We start from the raw sequence: 19,982 nt of genomic DNA, 5'->3' as shown, positions 1-19,982 counted from the left end.
CTGTTCAACTTTTGTTTAACCTCTTACTTCCCATGGGCTCTTCGGTGCCAAAACACCCATGGGTGCTGCCAAACACTGTCTCCTACTGCTTTTATCAGTGAACCACACACACCACCCCATAAAAAAAAATCCCATGAAGCCCTTGCATGAATGGTTGAAGAGTTTGAGAAACTTAGCCAACTTTCTCCCTCTCTGCTGGGCTGGCCCTTGAGAGTGGTTTTGGGCAGCTGGGGGCCCCCTATGCAGGTTTTTTGGTGCCCTCCCTCCCAGCCTGTGGCAAGAACTTCTCTCTGGCCAGCACTCTTCAAGCCTCAGGGCCCCCGCGGCCACACAGCTTGGGGACCTGGTTCCTGCCAGACACAGGGAATCTGACCGCAGGATCTCTGTGTGGAGCGTGGGTTGCTGAGGGGTCTGGGGTATTAGAGTATGCAGGGGGTGAGGGGCCCTTCAAGACCCCAGAGGACAGCGAAGCTCTCCCTTTCCCTCCCCACCCAGGCCACACTGTCAGGACCCCGAGGAGGCCAGGGCAGGTGGCGCTACTGGCAAAGGACCCATGCTGGTCATTCTGATCAGCGCTCTGTGGCCACCTGGCCTCCAACTTCCCTTGCACCCCTCCCAGACTCAGGAGCCATGAGAAACTGGTGGGCTGCAACCCTCGGCCAGGACTGGTTGCACAATTTGTGGGGCCCAGTGCAAAATGAAAATGCAGAGCCCATCGTCTGACATCATGAAGCCTTTCAAATGGCAACCACAGGGCACTGGATGGAGGACAGGACCCCGCGCCCTGCACAGAAGACGGGCAGGTAGGTCGCAGATGCCTTCAGGGGCTTTGCAGGCAGGCACAGCTCACGTCCCACATGCCAGGCCCCTGTCCTTGGGGAGCCTTTGCTATGGATTCTGCCAGGAGGAAGCAAAGATTTATGCTTGGAATGTGGGCTGACCCTCCACGTGCAGTGACGCTTTTACCTTATGCTCAGAGTGTGGGGAAGTGGTCTGGGCCACGAGCAGCCGCACCACGGCGTCCCATCGCTCGGCCGTCTGGTGGTCCCACGCCGTTACTGTGAACGCCACCTGCTCGGAGGGGATCTGGAGCTCCCGTGTGGCGAAGACTGTCCCGTCCGCTCCCACTTTGAAGTCCATGCTGTTGGTCTCATACTGAGTCCCCTTGGTCCCCAAGCAGCTGCTGAACGTCACTGCAAGAGCAGAGGGAGATGCGCTCAGTGCGGCCTGCCGCGCTCGGGGCCAGGGGCAGAGGGCTTACTCTCAGCAGTAGGTTCTAGGGCTCCAACGAGCAACCAGAGAACAGTGATCTCATGATTCCTTGACCTTCTGAGAAGGTGCTGCATTTTATCCCCACCCCCTAGGGTATCAGCTAGAGGCTTTAAAAAAGGGAAATTAAAAAAGAGAAAAAAGCAACCGATGCACTTTCATTCTACTAAAACACAGCTGCTCTCCATTTCTGTAAATGGATCTCCCCTTTGTCACTATTATTTTGAATTCTACTGGAGTCTGTTAATAGCATGGTGGGGAATTCCCTACCTAAAAAATTTTGGCTTGCTCCCCCTGCCACATGCCAACCTTCTGTCTATCAGCATAGGCTTTACAGGGCACAATGGGTCCATGTTTCCACCCCACAAAGGCCAAATGCAGGGAAGGCAGGGAAAACCAGGAGCCAGCAGCCCATCGCACATGGCCTCTGGGAGCACAACGCAAGACCATGCTCTCTGGTCCTTATTATTATATCGACAAGTGTAACTGATACCTGCAAACTTGGCCTCTACAGCCACCAGGTCAGAAGCAGGTAGGGCAGTGAACCTGGCATGGCAAAGTGCTTTCTTGGTTAACTGGAAACAGACAGTTTAAGGCAGCTGGTCTGTTGGCACTGCTGGGCACCAGGCATTGCTTTGTTCCTAAACATTAATTAGGCAACCGATTTGCTACCCCCTATCCCCCCACCCCCGTGACTCCAGTGACACGGCCACTTTAAACTTGACTGCAGAAAAAAGACACCTCCCAAGCTGCAGACCCACATGGACCACATTAGTGTGTGTTTTATATACATGCTTTTGCACTGTCACCTAATGCTGGGGGAAATTATGAGGCTCCAACAGAAGTGTCACACTCTGCTGATAAAAAACGATGGATAAAGTTACCTAGTATTTATAAAAATGTGGGTATCTAGGCAATTATGGTGGGAGGGTTGGTTTTTGAAGCAATTTCACTGTCACAGCTTACATGATTTAATTGCTATTTATTCTAAAAACTAAAAAAAAGATACTCACTGTTAGGTCTGATAAAGTGTTTTTTCCCGTGTTCACCTTTTATGGCTGCCTGCCTTGAAATCATAAACACCATATGTTCCCTCATCTCAGAGACTTTACTTTGGGTGCCCCTCCCCCCCAGTTACAAGGACCCTCCTACTTCTGCATTTAATATAAAAATGTCTTTGAGTATGGCGAAGCTCTCTGGGGTCCGCGGGAGCTGAGCGTGCTGTCACTGTCCAGACCCACACAAACTGGTTTCCCCGCAGGTCAGGGTAAGGCTGAGGCTGGGCCCCCTGTCTCAACAGCCCCCTCTGATGCGGGATTAATTACATTTTTTCAAGCAACAGGAAAATTCCCAACAGCTTTTAAAAGACTGTCTGCCTTAACGGTAAACAAATTAAAATCAGCAGCAAACTGAGGGGATCAGTCACTCCTGACACCCGACTGTCACCGGCAAAGACAGAGATGACAGCTCCGTGACTGCTGGGAGGTTAGCATGCAAAGCATAAATAAGCCCCTCTGTTCCCTAAAAGCAAATTTCTAATAAGGCTAATGGGATGGGACAGCAGCAGGAGGCTCCACGCGTCTTCAGATGAGATACCAATGTCGTCATATTTTACCGATGTTATCACATGGCTCGGGCCACAACGCAGGCCTGTGTTGAGGCTACTTTCTAAGGAAGAAGATACCACCATCCGAGCTGCCCACGCAGGATGCTCAGGGTCATCATGCACATCGGCCATGCTCCCTGGGCTGATGTGGGACCTCTGACCCGCAGCTTTCGAGGGGCTCTGCCTGGGGGTGAAACAGGGGCCTTTCCAAGTGAGCCATCATAAGGGCTTTGTGGGGTTTTAAAAGTGAACGTCTTTCCAACTGGTGTCTAACTCAGACCCATTCGGTGATGGGAAACACGGAGCTCTGTGATGAGATGGCACCCCCACATCCCATGGAAGTCAGCCGATAATGCGAGCGATCTGCTTTCCCCAAAATCCCACTGGGGATGGGTTTTGCCACTCGCATTTGTGGCACTGAGCCCTCCTCTGGGCGGAGAAAGCTGAGTTCCTAGCTTGGCTGTGGAGGGAGCAGTCCAGGAACAAAGGTCAGGAGATGGTGTTTGTACTGCACCCCCACCCCAGCCCCGCTTGCTGGAGAGGCAGGGAAGAGGGTCATTCGAGGAGTCTGCAGAGGTGGGGGGCCAGCTTCCTGGAAGGAGAGAAACTCAACAACCTACACTCCTGCTCAATACTGGGTTGTGGTCTCCTCTTCAAAGGAGATCAATAGGTATGCTTTTCTGAGACACAAGGGGGCATTCATAAAACACTGAATAAATGAATGCCCACTTATGAAACCCAGTGCAATGTGGATATAAATGGATCAAAGCACAAACATGGCTCAGAATGTTATTAATACTTTGCCTTGCTATAAAAATGGCATAAGCATGCGGGGGGCAAGGGAGAGGCAGATCCTTTGGGAAACATCTGGTTTCCCAGGATCAAACTGAGAGAAGTCATTTTGTCTTTCCCTAGTGAACTGCCCAAAGGCAGTTTCCCTCTTTGCTCGGCTACTGGGAAGCTCTACACAATGTTGTGGCCAGCCTCTAATAACAAAAGGCTTTTCCTAGTTTCAGTACCAATTGGTTCCATCCTATTTGCCATCTTTATATCCTCTTTAACAGGATTTATTCCTCTTGCTTCCTGTTCTATTTTTTGTGGTCTGCTTGTAGCTCTGAGAGTTTAACTGCTTTCCAGAAGGAGGAGAGGTAGAGCTGCCCATGTGTGTGTGGGTGTCAGCACATGCTGCGGGCGTGTGTACGTGGGAGAGATGTCCTGATGGCGGAGCCCGGTGTGGCTAACCTGCCTTTCTCTGCTCTGCTGCTGCTTGAATGTAGCCCAGAGTATGATCCTAGGACTCAGCTGGAGAGGCCTAGAGCTGCTTATGGGATTTCTGCCACTCACCTCTACCGCTGCCAGGAGTAGCCTATCCTGCCTGCACCTCCACCGAGTGTCCAGTTCTAACACCTGAGCTGCCACTGCTCCACACCTCCCGCCCTCAGGCTCCTTCTGGTGGGCACTCACCTGGCCCCACCTGCTCTGATTCTTGGGGTTTTGGCCGCTCCACTCTGGCCACGGAGACACTCATCTTGCCCCCCTCTGCCTTTGGAACTGGGCTCAGCTCTGCCCACCCCCCCCCATGGTCTGGCACAGGGGCCACGTGAATGACAGGCAGAAGGGACTGCATGTGCTTAGAAGTTTCCAGCATCCTTTTCCAGGGAGGAAGGCAGCAGTCCCACCGTGCACAGCAGTCTTTGGAGAGACCCTCCCCTTCCCTGGAGCACGGGGGAGAGCTGAGTTTTGCTCGGTCACGGTGGCTGAGCTCTCTGGAAGAGACCACCCCACACACTTGACGCTAGCATTTACACTGGCGTGCGCTGCGGTAGTGAATCTGTCATCCGGCTCCACCTGACAGAAGAGGCTGCACAGTGAAGGCTGGGCCCAGTGGAGGAGCCCTAGCCTGCAGTGCTCAGGTTCCGGGGAGCCAGGTCCCCCACAGCCCATGGCACCCGCTTCCCACCTCCTTTCTCAGGGGCCAGAGCTCAAGTGGGGTGTGGAAATCAGATTAATTCTGGCTCTGCCCTGAACAGCCAGCTTGGAACCTGGACGTGCCTAAATGAAGTGACCCCAGCATCCCCTAAGCGCCCTTGGATGGGTTGAGCGCTGCCAGGGACCCCTGCCTATTATGGAGCTGCTGTCATCAGCTGGGCTGGGTACTTCCTCACACCCTCCACCCCAGCACAGTGGTCCAGACCCGGCTGGGGCCCAACACAGGGAGAGGAAGCCTCAGGAACCAATGTCCACGTGAAGGCGGGTATCGGATTACGTGCTGTAGGTTCCTGGCAGGACAAGGTTCTGCTCACCTCTCGGGTCGGGTCTTGGCTCAAAGGCCAGCTCCCAGGGAGCCTCCGGACCCTCCCGGCTACATCAATCCACCAGCACCGGCCCTTTCCACCACAGCACCCCATGTAATCGTCTTTACTTACTTCGCACTGGGTTTGCCTTATTCCTTTTCTTGCCTGCCTTGTCCCTGACCATGGAAAATGCCGCGGGGGGCAGGGCCGTGGTCCTGCTTCGGCTGAGTCCCCGGGGAGAGGACAGGGGCGGGCACAGTCAGCACTCGGGGAAGCGGCTCTCTCCACTGCACTTCCCCCAGGCAGCGGCGACACTGCAGATGCCGCAGGTTTTCAACAAAGCTTAGGGGAAAGGGCGGTTGTGCTTCGTGTTCAGCCTAGAAACGCCACCCCCAGGCCTCCTGCGCCCTCGCCTCGAACTCGGGCCAATGGAGGCTTCTCTGAGCTCCGGGTCTGACGACAACTGTAGGGAGCCCTGCAAGCTGGCAGAGAAGGCGCAGCTGGCGCCGCAGCTAAATAGAAAGCGAACCCTGGAGAAGTCCAGCTTCCCAGGCTGTGAGGGTGAGTGAGGAGCCCGACGTCTTAGGGCTTCTTAAAGCATTTGTTGATGATCTACTTTCTCATGGTCTTCGGGAGAAGATCAAGGAAATGTTTCCCTCAATGCATTATATGAACTAACAAGTGTCATGGGAAAGTTTTAATTTGGATTTAAATGCAGATGACACATTAAATTTCGTTTCCTCGAGATCCAGGCAATGTTGCTGATTCTGCTGGTTACTGAGTATCGTCCAAGGGCCGTGTGCCCTTGCCTGCAGGGTCTACGGGGGTGTGGCACCCATTTCGCAATAGGGAAACAGAAGCTTGTGGCAACCTTGGGCGTCTTGCTGGGCGCACACTGGTCACCCGTGCGGGCAGCCTGCTGCTACCCTTTGGAGAGCTCCCGCCTGGGCTCGCCAGTTGCTGAGTTCCACGGCTACAGCCTCCCACTGGCCTCTGCTCAGCAATTCTGGTCTTGTTCTCCCTGCCACTGACCTCCCGCGGACCCAGGGACCCCGCCACGAAGGATTCGACTCATGGGGAGAAATGCTCGGTGGAAATGCAATTGCGAGGATGACCCTGACGTTACAAAGCAGGCAGGAGTCTGCTTGCGAGTGGGGCCAGCTCCCTTCTGCCACCTGGGCCTCCCAGTTGCTACCTGCTGCTACGTCTCTCTGCGGCTTGCTAATTGCTTCCATTAGTTTTAAACAAACTTGATAAGAGACAGGAGTCCTGAGAGAAATTACACTGAATTGTTTAAATATGCACTGTCGAAGCCCTGTCCCCTTGGTGTGGCGGCTTCTGCAGTTCCACGATGGGTGAGGTGGGTGAGCGGCCGTGGAGGGGGAGGGCGCTATGTGGGGGAGGAAGGCTCCTGGTGGCCCCCGCCCTGCAGGACCAACTGGGTGGTGATGTGCTGGCCCTGCTGGTGAGCACGCCATGGGGAGGCTGAGTGCGCGCCATGGGGAGGGCACACACACTGGGGGAGGGTATGTGGGCTGTGGGGAAGGCACACGTGCAGCAATGCCAGCATTGGCCTGGGGTTGGTGGAACTGGGACTTGAGCGCTGGGTCCATGCCCTCCATACTAGGCAAACTTGGACAAGCAGCAGCGTCTCTCTGAGCACCAAAGGGGTGTGGCTGGGATGGACGAAGGATGCTGGGGGTCAGTCCTTTCCATAGTACCTGGCCGGGGCCACAGTGTCTTTCTCCACACTTGGGGCAGAACACACCATTTCCCCTGTTTTAGTGGGGAAGATGGAGACTCGGGGAGCAAAGGCTAAGCCTTGGCTAAGCCCACACAGTATGGTCCTGGTGCCAGGCACTGGGGAGCTACTTGGGAATAGCCCAGAGATGCCCTTGCCCCCAGTGGGGACCCCAGGCTCGTGGAGGGACAGTGACAAGGCAGGGAGAGCATGGAGGGTTGGATTATCCTGACCACCATGGGGTCACTAAGGGGGGGTCCCTAGCCAGGCTGGAGTGCCCTGAGGGTAGGGACTGCAGAGCCCTACAGGGTAGTGAGGTCAGCCAGCACCTCGGATTCTGTCCCTGTTCTCTCCTGTGCTCCCTCTGCACCCTGGGGTGCTGGAATCCACAGTGCCTGGGGTTCTACTAAGGCTGTTCATGTCATCAGCCTCCCCCTTTGGGTAGAATGGATGTAATTTTAAAGCCCCTGTTCTGTTCCAAGGAATGGAAGCCATGCCATTCATTCACTTTCCAGTGGCCACCAACGCGGGCTGCTCTCCAAATGTGACTGAATGCTGGGGCCCGGCTGAAAGGCTGTTCATGGACCAACAAGAGAGAAACGCTAAGGAAAACACTCAGGCTGGACACTGTGGTGAGGGGCTGAGCACAGAAAATTCCACGTTGTTGGTGACTGCATTTTAGCCGCCACCCCTCTCTCCTCCACACCCCTTTCTCTGGGAAGTTGGTAAAAGCCATGCAGCTGATCAGACATGCTGGGCTCGTCCCGCTCAGGCTGGGATGCTGTGCCCAGATAAAGGGCAGGGACGCACCTGGCCGGCCATCTGTCACCAACATGAGTTTCCCTTCACTCTGCATAAATGCTAGTCTAGATATATCATGCTGGCGTCCACGCCGACGCCCACTCCTAGGGCTGTCTGTGTTATTCCTGGAGATGATGCGACCTCCTTTGGCCCTGCCCGACCCCATGGTAGAGCCTCCTCCTGGGCCCCACGCCCATTCTGTTCCCCCACGAAAGGACCCACTCACTGACCTTCATCAAATGTGACCAGAAACTCTGGACACTCAGAGTGAGTGTGGGCACCCTTCATTCATTCATTCATTCAGCAGAGATTTATGGATAGAGTTGTCAGAGAGAAGCACAGTCACTGTCCAGTGGAGCCTTGTGTGTGTGTGTGGTGGGGGGGGAGCCGAAATCAACAAAGTAATGGCATCAGAAGACGGGACACCAGGCAGCAAGTCCTGGTATGGCTGAAGCAGAGCTGCTGGGGAGGGACAGAATAGAAACAAGCATGATCCTCATGGTCCTCAGCCCATGAGGTGGCCTGCAAATTCCAATGCATTATGAGGATGTGGTCCACGTTTCCTGGGGCCTTCTGGGCTCTGACATGCCCACGGGTCATCCATGCAGGGCTAGGGACTCTGCATCAGGTGGGAAGGGCCACCCCGCGTTGTGCAGGGGTTGCTTGTAAGCAGGTCACACGGCATCTGGGACTGGGGCGGTGGCAGTGCCTGAGTCTCCTAGACACTCCCTTTTGCGACCAATGTTAAGAGAGGGTCATAGCCTCTTCTGCCCATAAAAACACCCCTGTGGGCTGGGTTAGGAGTCCACCTCCGTGGTTTCAGAAGCACATCTTCAAAATTTAGCTCCGGCACTGATCGCGTCAATCTGGGCAGCATATCCAACACTCACTTCATGGACTCTCAGAGCCATCTACTTGGGATGGAAAAACTCAAGAGACCTGGAACTAATAAGTAGTTATAGTAAGGTTTTAGGATACAAGTTAATACATAAAAGCCAACTGCCTTCCTATATACCAGCAATGAACAATTGGGATTTAAAATTAAAATTCACCACTATTTACATCTGCATCAAAAAAACTGAGATACTTAGGTATAAATCTAACGAGCTATGTACAGGATATGTATGCAAAAACTACAAAGCTTTGGTGGAAGGCGCCAGAGAAGAGCTGAGTAAATGGAGGAACACTCCACGCTGGCAGACAAGAAGGCTGGGCTCTGTTAAGACACGATTCCTTCCAGCCTACACAGTCAGTGCAAACCCAATCCCAACCCCAGCAAGAAAGTCTGTGGATATTGACAAGCTGATTCCAAAGTTTCCACGGAAGGCAGAGACCCAGAAGAACAAAGTGGAGAACTCACTCAGCGACCTCACGACCTCAGGCCACAGGAACACAGCTGCGTGCCATTGGTGGAAAACAGACACAGAGCCTAAAGCAACCTGATTAAGAGCCCAGGGTTAGACCCACAGGAGCAGTCAGCTGATCTTTGACAAAGGAGCAAAGACAACTCAAGGCAGAAAAATTCAAGAGGCAGGAAAAGAAGGAGAGCAGGAGGAGAAAGCAAGAGCGAGGAATGTTGGTTTCTTCAGTAAATGATTCATTCATTCATTCAGCACAGATTCATTAGGAATGGAGGCTGTGCAGGAGGCACCCAGGCCTGTGCTGCTGCTGAGGAGCCTGTGGTGTGATGGGTGGGGGCGAAGAGGTGGCTGTCATCCCCAAGGCCCCTCTCCCTTCCTGGACCCCACCTCTTGCCCCTCCTGTCCCAACACAAGTGGAAGTGCCCATGCGTGTGAACTGGGACAGAGAAGGCTGGGCCCAGTGGTGCAGGATACAGAATGCAAATTCCATGTCCTAAGTAAAGGGCAGAGGAAGTTCTGTGGAGCTCAAGGGAGGGTGAGACATGCCATGGAAGACTTCATGAGCTGGACCAACGCACTGGGGGACTGGGAGGGAATTCTAGAAGGTACTTGTATGTCTGCCTAAAAAGATATGTCTGTGTGAGTGCATGGTGTGTGTGTGTGTGTGAGTGTGCCAGGTGGGTAGAGAGAAAATATATGCACAACCACAGAGAGGATGCAGTGGTTCAACTACATTTCTAGAATATTTTTTAGCAGTGTCACAAAATTAAAGAATGTCGACACAGGAAGGCTGTTCTAGTTTGCTAGCTGCTGGAATGCAATATACCAGAAATGGAATGGCTTTTAAAAAGGGGAATTTAATGAGTTGCTAGCTTACAGTTCTAAGGCCGAGAAAATGTTCCAATTAAAACAAGTCTAAAGAAATGTCCAATCAAAGGCATCTAGGGAAAGATACCTTGGTTCAAGCAGGCCGATGAAGTTCAGGGTTTCTCTCTCAAGTGAGAAGGCACATGGCAAACACAGTCAGGGCTTCTCTCTCAGCTGGAAGGGCACATGGCGAACACAGCGTCTTCTGCTAGCTTTCTCTTCTGGCTTCCTATTCCATGAAGCTCCCTGGGAGGTGTCTTCCTTCTTCATCTCCAAAGGTCGCTGGCTGGTGGACTCTCTGCTTTGTGGTGTTGCTCTCTCTGAATCTCTCATTCTCCAAAATGTTTCCTCTTTTATAGGACTTCAGAAACTAATCAAGACCCACTCAAATGGGTGGAGACATGTCATCCCTTAATCCAGTTTAACAACCATTCTTAACTAAATCACATCAACCAGGGAGATGATCTCATTACAGTTTCAAACATACAGTATTGAATAGGGATTATTCTACCTTTATGAACTGGGATTTATATTAAAACATGGCTTTTCTTAGGGGGCATGCTTCCTTTCAAACCAGCACAAAGGCACTACAGAAATTATCTACTCCAGCCTCTCCTTTTATAGATAAGGAAACCAACCTGGCAGAAATGAAATGACATTTTAGAATGCATTCATTCACTCGAGGAATTCCATCTTCCCGCACTGAATCCCTGCCATGTGCAGGGCTTAGGGCCCAGGGTTGTTACAGATGCCTTCACCCTCTGTCCAGAGCCCTGGGCCCTTTTAATAGCAATTTAATTGATGCCAAAAATGCAAAGCATGCAGCAGGCTGGATGCCCTTATGTTTCTTAGAATTTTGTGCATTCATAAAATTTGCAGCTGATACAAATCCCCCATGTAAATGCTCTGGCTCCCAAGTCTGTTGAGTGGGACCTCCTTGGATTTGGCCAGTTCCTAGATCTAAAGATTCCCTGGATTTGATATTCAACATGGGTAGCAGTCAGAATTAGGCCTTTAGCTAAACAGCAGAGACCTACTTCTTTCATTTTTCCAGGATGGTACAAATAACTTTCTTAAAAAAATTTATCTCCTTCCTCACACAGAGACATGTGCAGCGAGGCTTATCCGAAGCTTATGCTGAAATGGCATCAGACGCCCAATGAAAGTAACCGCGGCAGATCCCCCTCACAAGGCGGCTTTTAAGTTTAACCCTTTACCCTCATCATTTTTAATTGCTTCATCCATGAAAGAAGGAGTGAGTGACAAGTGGATCTGCTTCTTCTCTTTAGCAGTTGGCCTGACATTTACAGAAGCATTAAGTTGCATCTTCCCCAAGACTGGCATGCTGGAGAGTTGTACTGTGGCTATGAAACACTCCTTTTATTATTTTTCTTGTAGGGTAAATTAAGAAAGATCAAATAAGCCAGAGGTAAGATGGGAGCTGGGACTTTGCCAGGGATACTGTGCAAAGATGGGATTGTGCCAGGATGAGTTTGAAACTCAGTAGTTCAACCAAAAAGAGTACGCATCCATCCATCCACCTTCTATCCATCCATCTATCCATCCAACCACCCACCCATCCATCCATCCATCCATCCGTCCATCCATCTATCCATCCAACACCCATCCATCCATCCATCCATCCATCCATCCATCCATCCATCCATCTATCCATCCGGAGGTTGAAGGGGGAGTTGTTAGGGAATAAAAGAAACTAAATGAATGCAATTACACCCACCCTGAGGAGAGAGGGTATTGCCATTAGGCTGTCACTGACCATTCCCAGAGTCTGGACAAAGAAATCCCTGGAGATGGAGAGGGCGCCTCCCTGGTCCCAGGCTGGAGGGCAGGGTTGCTGGCCTCAAAGCCCATGCCCTTCACCAGTGGTGCTGCTTCTGGGCAAAGCCTGGGAACACGTGGAGCCATGGAACTGCGGATACAGGCGTGGCAAGAGGAGAGCAAAGGCCCCCACAAGCTGGCCCGCCCACCTTCCAAGCTTCCCTCCACTGAGGCCCCACCCCAGACAGACCAGCTTCTCCCCAGGGGTCCAATGCTGCTGTGCCACCTACTGCAGCACCCTGCCCTTCACCCCCGCTCCATCGGTTGGCTGCACATACCCCAATCCGGGCATCACCTCCTCCAAGAAGCCCTCTGGGTTGACGTTTGCTCTGATTCCCTTTCTCTCCAGAGCTTCCTGCAGCCCTTTGTTCACTTCAGTGGCCCCTCTGGGGTGGGGTGGGGTCAGATGGGACAGTGTGTCCCCTTATCACTGACACTGTTTAGAACTGCTGGTGCCCGGTGAGAGCAAAAAGTAGATGGCCTGTTCATGGGTTGGTATTTTTGGTGCAAGCCAGGGCATGGCGCTTCAGCAGGGCCTTCTCCAGGGAGGGGCTGGTTCGTCAGGGGTCGTTTCTGTGTTGTCCTGTCTGGTTCTCCCCTGCAGCCTCAAACTGGATGTGGGCATGAGGGACTCTTCCAGTGACTAGGATGCCCTGCACATCCTTCCAGGCTGTTTACTTGCATGGATGTTTTAATTGCAATCAGATGACTAGCTCTACGCCTCTTTTCCATTTAACGTATCATTAAACTTCTGCTCCCGAGATCGTGAACCCACTTCCACGGCGTCGTCCTGCGCCATGGAAACGGCTGCTCAAGGCTCTTTACCGAATGGGGCTGAAGCGTCCTGTGGATCTGTCATTTGTCCCAGCAGGAGGCCGCCCTTGGGCTGCAGTTAGCAGGTGCACCCCGGGGCTGGGATGGAGCTGGCGACGCTTGACCAGTGGAGCCTTCATCTGCCGTCAGTGTGCTGCAGCACAGATTCCTGAGAAGGCCATATGTTTACAAAAATTGGTTAAGTGCAGTTGGCAAAGCGTGGGTGAACCTGCTGGCTCTCACCCTGAGCAGGACGTCCGTGCCAGCCCCAGAATGGGCAGTGGGGGTGGGGTGGGGCACCAGCAGGCACGCGCCACACATATCACCCTGGAGGTGCCCCTCGAGTAGGCCTCAGCTGTGCAGGGGACCCGGCACCTAGGGAGCGGCCATTCCCCACGGCTCTCACTGCCCCCTGCCCCCCATAGGGTTGGCTGTGGCTGCTGGGCCCAACCTCAATGGGGCCTTTAGAGACTGAAATGCATGTGAGCGAAACCCGAGTCTCTACTTCCTGCCTGACCAGAGCGGTCTTTCTCCCCAAGGTGCCCCGGCCCTCTGCCTCAGCCTCATCTCTGGGAAGGGTCCGAGCTCCGTGGCCTGCCCCCACCCCCACATGTCCTACTCGTCAAATCCACAGATGGCAGACGCCAAGCTCTCCTCCCCTCCCACCTCCTGCCCCTTTCCTCCTCTCCAAACTCACGCGCAGAGACTATGGCAGGAACTAAGCGAATTCATTCTAATTTGGTCCAAGCGTGGCAGGCCTGGCTTTGCAGTAGCACAGTGTCGCCTGTGCATACACACATGTGTGCCTTCACCTCCTGTAGTGTCTAGCCCTCTAACTTTCACAATAGAAACTGGGGTCAGTGTGAAACGGGGTGAAGTGACAGATGCAACCTAGAAATTTTCAAGTCTTGAAAATCAGCACCTTTATGGAGCCTTGGGGGGAAAGGAGAGGCTTTGGAATTCAAGGCCTCGGTGTGTCTTTAGGGGTGCATCCCCTTTTTCCTTTCTTCCCCCCTCATCCATTTAACAAGTATTTACTGAGCATCTGCATATGCTGGACAGGTGCTGGGCTAAGCAGTGAACACAACCAAGTCCCTTTCCCAAGGAAGCTTACTCTGCAGCTAGGAGAACACAGAATCCATAGGTAAATGGACGAGGCTGTGTCATGGAGACCAGACAGTCTGGGCGAGGGTGACATGGGAGCAGTGAACCTAATGAAGACGAGGAGGAAGCCCAGCTGCCGCCTGGGAGAAGTGCCTTCCAGGTGAAAGGAATAGACCATGCAAAGGACCTGGGGCTCGTACCTGCTGGGGACGTGACAGGATGGAAGGAGCCCAGTGTGGCCGCTGATGGGGCCAGGAGTGGGTTGTAAGGTGGGAGAGATGGAGGGCCCAGCTGGGGTGGGGGTGGGGGTGGGGGTCAGCCTGGACCCGGATTCAGCTGGGGGTGGGGCTGGAAGAGGCGCCCCCTCCAAGGCAGGCGCATGTTGAAGGCAGCTCCAGGAAGATGCAAACGGGGTGGAGAAAGTGTGAGAGGGAGACTGAGGGAAACCCCTCGTGATAGAGAATACCCCCACGGAGCCGGACCTGGTGGGCAGGAAGCCTCTGGTGGGGTTTCAGGTGAGGGGATGCCATGGTCCGCGCCTGCCTGCCAGGTCTTGCCCAGGTCTCTGCATCCTGGGGCTGGGCCCCTTAACCCCTGGGCGGCACCTGGTCCTGGCTTGGGACATCTCCCCATGCTGTGGCGTCCTGGGTGCCTCCTCCCTCTCTGGCCACCCTGCTCTGTCCTGGTTCCAGCCCCTGTTGATGTCCCCTCATCTCCCTACCTTGGTCTTCCCCACCGGCCTGCTCCCCACCCTCTGCCAGGGGTTCGGTTCCTGGCTTGACCCGCAGCTTCCCCATCTACATCCCTACCCACAACCTCTTGCTTTTCCTCCAGACCCCAGTCTCCGGGAAGCACAGACACATTAGGTGGGGGGCTCTGGGGTCCTCCAACACCACACTGCTACTCCTCTCCCTAAAATCTCCTACCCAGTCCTTCTGGGTGCCCACGTGGGGGTGGGGTGGGCGGGAGGCGTGCCTTCACCCACTCGCCCAGGCCAGGGCCCCCTCCACGTTCAACCCATCACCAGACCCGTCCCTTACCTGTGCGGCCAGGCTCGTTGGGCCTCGCGCTCTGCCCAGAGGGCATGGCGCTCTCCCTGAGGGTCTCCCCAGCCTGCCTCCTGCATGCCATCCTCTCCCAGTATCAGACTGTGCTTCCCACAGCAGCAAAATTGGCATTTCTGGAATGTTCATCTGCCCCTGTCTGTGCTGATGTCCCTGCTGAGCCCTCTTGGGGTCCAGAGCTCGGCCATCCCACACCTGTTTTCCCTCTGATGAGTCTGCTTGCTCCCTGCCCCTATTTTGCACATGCAGCCCCCTCCTTCAGGAGTGCTTTGCCTTCCCTGGCCCCACCACCACTCAGCCACTCTTCAGGCCCCCCAAGCCCGGGCTAGCACCCTGCCCCTGGCTCCTTGGGTGGGCTTTGGTGGTGTCCAGCACCCACCACCAGGCATATGAGGTCCCCAGAAGGCACTGAGAGACATTAGCGAGATAAACACATAAATTCCGTTTCCTTGGCCTTAAAAAATGGGTACCTGCTATCCATCAGATGCACTTGCTCCGGAGGAAACACTGTCTCAGAACGTTAGAGCGTGTTCCTGTTTAAGAGTGAAGCATCGGAGCCCCTATCTGCCACTTTGCTCATGGAAGGGGACTGACACTTGTCCCTCTGGCTGTCCTCACCATGGATCCAATGCCATCCCTGACTTTGCCTCTCCCAATGAGAATCAAATTCTGGGATGTACTTTCTGTGCAGGAAAACCCAGGCCAAGTGGCAACAAGTGTGAGTTCTTGTCTGAGCCACTTTAAAACTATTACACAAATAAACCCCTATCTGAGAGTGTTCAAATAGAGTTGAGAGGCTACTCTGGAGGTCACTCTTACGCAAGCTTCAGTTAGATATTGCTACCTACCATAACTTGCCAAACTTCAACCAAAACCATTCCTGCCAATCCTAAAGAACACCTAGAGCATTATATAAGATCCCACAAAGGTTCCATGCACTAGGATAACTTTCCAGAAACCTACAACCTCCAGATGGATCCCTGGGCCAGATAAGTCCTGAAATGCAGAGGGGCCAGCCTCTCCAGAACATCAACTAGTTCCACCTCCCTTATCCATATTATTGACAGCCTCTTCCGACATGAAAAAACTAAAATGGGCATAGCCCAAACACCCCTAAAGAGTGGGAGAAGGATCAAAGGTGATGGTGGAGTTAAACAGAGAAGGCAGGCTTTACCAAAAGAGTATAATTGCTGAATCATTATGCTGATATTTTATTTTAGCCCCCAGTATCTTAGAGCAGCTAGAAATAAACACCTAAAATGGTATAATTGTAACCCATACCAAACCTTGAAATCTGTTCTACAACTAATTGTTGTGATGCACTTTGAAATGTATTGCTTTTGTGTATATGCGTTATTTAAAGAGAAGGAGGAGTATAACAGAGAGATAGGAGTTAACAAAAGAGTATGACTGCTGAAACATTACATTGATATTTCTGCTGGTCTCCAGTGTCCTGGAGTAGCAAGAAGAAAATGAAAACTCATGGAACTGTAACCCATACCAAACTTTCAAATCTGCTCTATAACTACTTGTTAAAATGCACTAGGAAATGCTTTATTGTACATATGTTCTATTCAACAATAAAAAAAAAAAAATCAAGCAGTAAAACAAAACCAGAACCCCGTGTCTCTGTTCTGCATGGGGGCGCGGGGAGCACTGATGCAGGACGGGGAGACAGCAGCTCTGGGTGGGAGCCTGGGCAGGCTTCTGGGAGGTTCCATGAGCACTGTGCTCCTCCACGGATGCCCCGTCAGAAGGAAGCACCGAGGCGTTTACTCAGGTGGTGCCCCTAATCAGCCCTTCCGCCTCTGCAGTGAGGACCCAGGTTTGGGGGCCATCAGGGTCCCCGTGAGAGCACTTTGTCAGTCGGCACCCGGGGGGGCAGGCTGCCCAGGGCTGAGCAGGTCTCACATTCCATGCTTAGTGAGGAGATGTCCCCTGGGCACTGGTAGGGGTGCCTAGTGGTCCCTCTCTACATGGCCTGGGATGTGGGAGACGTCCTAACAGCATGGATATGGGGGTGTTCATGGAAATGGCGGCTCCCTGAGAACCCTGGAGGGGCAGCCCTCATTCAGTATTCTGGGACTCCATTTGATCTTCAAACAAATGAGGCTAATTTTAGAAGTGTTAAGAAGGCTACGTTTTTATTGAGCGTCTGAACCTAACATTTCATAACTATTTACCAAGAACTAACATGACCTATCACTTCACTCATCATTCATTCATTCATTCATTATTGACTGGGTGCTGTGTGGGTGGCCAGGCTGGCTACTGAGCACGTTATTCCCTCTTTCTGGAAGGGGGATCTGACGCTCGGAGAGGACAATGGGCCCTGTGGAGGCTCTGTGGCTGGAGAACGGGCATCTGGCTCCCACCCGTTCTCCCCATCTCGGGCATCTGGCTCTCCATCTTGTGCCACCGGGAGCCCCCGTCCTTCTCATTCCCACCCGACGCCGAGTGTCCTGCTCCCAAGCCCTTGGCCGCATTGCAGAGGACACACTGAGAGGCTGGTGCGGCCTGTCCCCATGATCACGGCATCTTCCAGGCTGCCCGACCCTTTTCAACAGGTCTGGCTATGGGGAGCTATATTCAAAACACACGGGCACGCTGCCTCGGAGCCCCACCCAGGAGGATAGCAGCTCTCCCGCTGCTGCTGGAAGAGTACCGTAGGCTGGAGTTCCGCTCTGCCTGGAGAAGTTGGGGCACCCTGCTCCCCTGAGGCTGATCCTGAGGAAAGAACCAGGATAATGCTCGGTAGACTCCTGGAATCTTCTGGAGACAGCGGCAGGCTCATGCTCTTTGGAGAGTTCCATCCCATGGAAAGCAATGGCAAGGGGCTCCGGACTCTACTATGGCACTGAAATGCGGGGCCACTGTTACTGCTGGGAGTGAACACTCAGGGGTCTCCGCTGGCCCTTGGACAGATGGTACCAAGGACAGTGCAGCTCCTGCCCCCTGCGTTCTTTACAGGTGCCCGGAGCTACGCCGGCCCAATGCAATGTGGATGCCTCCTTCAGTCACCACACCGGCATCTGCTTTACGGGGCAGCAGGCCGAGGTGTGAACCCCAGGCACGCCCCGACTCTCCCAGGGTGGTCCCTGCCAGCAGGATGCTTCAGTTGAGTGCGGGGTCCGGGGTCATAACCAGCACGATGCAACTCTCCAAGAAAACTCCCTGGGTGTTTCACTGGGTGGCGCACGCCCAGTGGTGCGAGCCTGCTGGGGCTGCCCGAGCTCCCCGCTGCGCTGCTCCCTTTTCTGCCATCAGCCCCAGTGCCCGGGGGATCCCGGGAGAGCCTGTCGGCTGCCAGAATAAAGCGGGCTCACCAGCACCCCCCATGACCAAGTCTAAGTGAGGGGCTTTCCCTTCTGCTGGGCCCTCACCTTGGCCTCCACAGGCCAGGACCCTGCCCGCTCCCCTGCATCCCTGCACCTCTTCCCACATTTTGAATATTGTGATTGGGAGATGGTGCAGAGGGAGATGTTGGAACTGATAGCAAGGTGGGGAGCCGGGGGGGGGGGGGGAGGGGGTTGGAGCCAGGTGGGGAGCCAGGCCGGGGGAGCCAGGTTGGGGGAGCAGGGTGGGGGGACGGGTGGGGGAGCTGGGCTGGGTGTAGCCTTGAAAGCACAGAAAAAGGACGGCTATTTTGAGACCCGCCAGCATCTCTGTCATTTGTGTCACGTGCTTCACACCCACGCTAATGAAATCATTGCCAATTAAGGCCCAGGTGGAGGGAAGGTGTCTCAGTTTGGAAGACAAATGGTGTTGCTGAAACAACACTGTTAAAGTGCCGGCTTAACCACTGTCATTTACTGGCTTGCTGTTTCAGAGGGAGAAGCCTGGCTGTCATTTACTGGCTCCTAGGATTGGGGTCCAGCGATCTTTGGGGTTCCTTGGCTTTTCCTTCACATGAGGAAGCAGCTGGCGACATCTTCCTTTCTCCTCCGGGTTCTGATGACTTCTGGCTTCTGGCTGCTCCCTGGGGCTTCCCTCTCTGCCTGACTTTACCTCTCCTTACAGAGGACTCCAGTGCCCTAGGCTGAAGCCTACCCTGACTCAGCACCTTAACGGAAGAGCACCTTGAAGAGATCTTACAGCAGGGCCAGGACGCAGACCAAGACCAAGACCAAGGCCACGGCCAAGCTGGGCCCCCGGCTCCATCCGCCACGGATGGCTCTCCCTCGTCCCCAGAGACCACTCCTCCTCCTCCCCTCTCCCCCCATCTCTACCTCCTCTCCTCCACCTTCCCCTCCTCCCTCCTTCCTTTTCTACTCTTTGCAGCCTTTACCTACCCTCTTCTCACTCCCCCTCTCCTGCTTTCCCCCTCTTCCACCTTCCCTTCTCCATCTCTTCTTCCCATCACCTCCCCTCTCTCCTCTCTTCTCTCCCCGCCTCCCTCCCCACCTTCCCCTGCTGATGGGGGTCCACGTGAGGAAGGGGCCACTCAGATGGACCTCTAACCCTGGCCTGTGATTTCACATCATTTGACCAAAGGACCTGGGGGCTACCTGGGCAGCAGGGCGGTTCTTGCTCTGGTTGCATCCATTCACGTCTGGAGGGTGTCCCTGCCTTTTCCTCTCAAAGCCCTTCCAGGGTCTACAGGAAATGGCATGGGGGCAGTGAGAGGGCTCCAGGGGCAGCTCCGTGAACAGCAGGAGCCAGAAAGACATGCCCAGAGGAGCCGGAGCTTGCAGGTGCAGAGCTGTAGGGACCCAAGGAGCTGGGCTGTGCCCCCCGGCCCTACCCAGCCCGCACCGCAGGCGAGTATCTCAGCCTCTCCGTGGAGGGGAGCCCAGCAGGACCCCCACGCAGGAGGGCCCCATGGGGGCTTCCCTGGCACCTGGCACCACCAAACGGCGGATCCATGGGTGTGGCCACGAGATGTCCCCACACCCAGCCCAGTCCTGCCTGCCCCCTACGGTCAGGCCACGACCACCCCACTTTCTCAGCCTCAGTTTGCTCAGACAGAATCCAAACACAAATCTGAACTTTATGGCCCAGCTCCTTCTGCAAACACTTGGGTTGGCTGCCAACCATTTTTCTAAAGTAAATGAAAAGCGACTCAGATAGTGTAAATATGCTTTCTCCCTCTCTAGAGCACGCAACCCTACCTGGGCAGCCTCCTCCTGTATCTCCTTGAGCCAGAGGCACAGGGACAACAAAACCCCTTCTGGCCCCAAGTGCAGTCAAGACACATTTGGCTTTGAGACACTTGGGGACTGC

The 19,982-nt window shown here is 54.0% G+C and overlaps 1 protein-coding gene across 1 annotated transcript in view; it reads right to left on the bottom strand.

The window, feature by feature from the left end:
* CDH4 (cadherin 4) overlaps window positions 1-19,982 on the bottom strand; it is a 646,269-nt gene that overhangs the window by 224,049 nt on the left and 402,238 nt on the right. The window contains exon 3 of the mRNA XM_077116937.1: window positions 967-1,193. Within this exon, the coding sequence (XP_076973052.1) occupies window positions 967-1,193 (227 nt within the window). The remainder of the gene's footprint in view (window positions 1-966; window positions 1,194-19,982) is intronic.

The sequence above is a fragment of the Tamandua tetradactyla genome, chromosome 1, assembly GCF_023851605.1.
Source record: "Tamandua tetradactyla isolate mTamTet1 chromosome 1, mTamTet1.pri, whole genome shotgun sequence".
Classification (NCBI taxonomy): Eukaryota; Metazoa; Chordata; class Mammalia; order Pilosa; family Myrmecophagidae; genus Tamandua; species Tamandua tetradactyla.
This window is presented reverse-complemented; position numbering and strand designations above follow the sequence as displayed.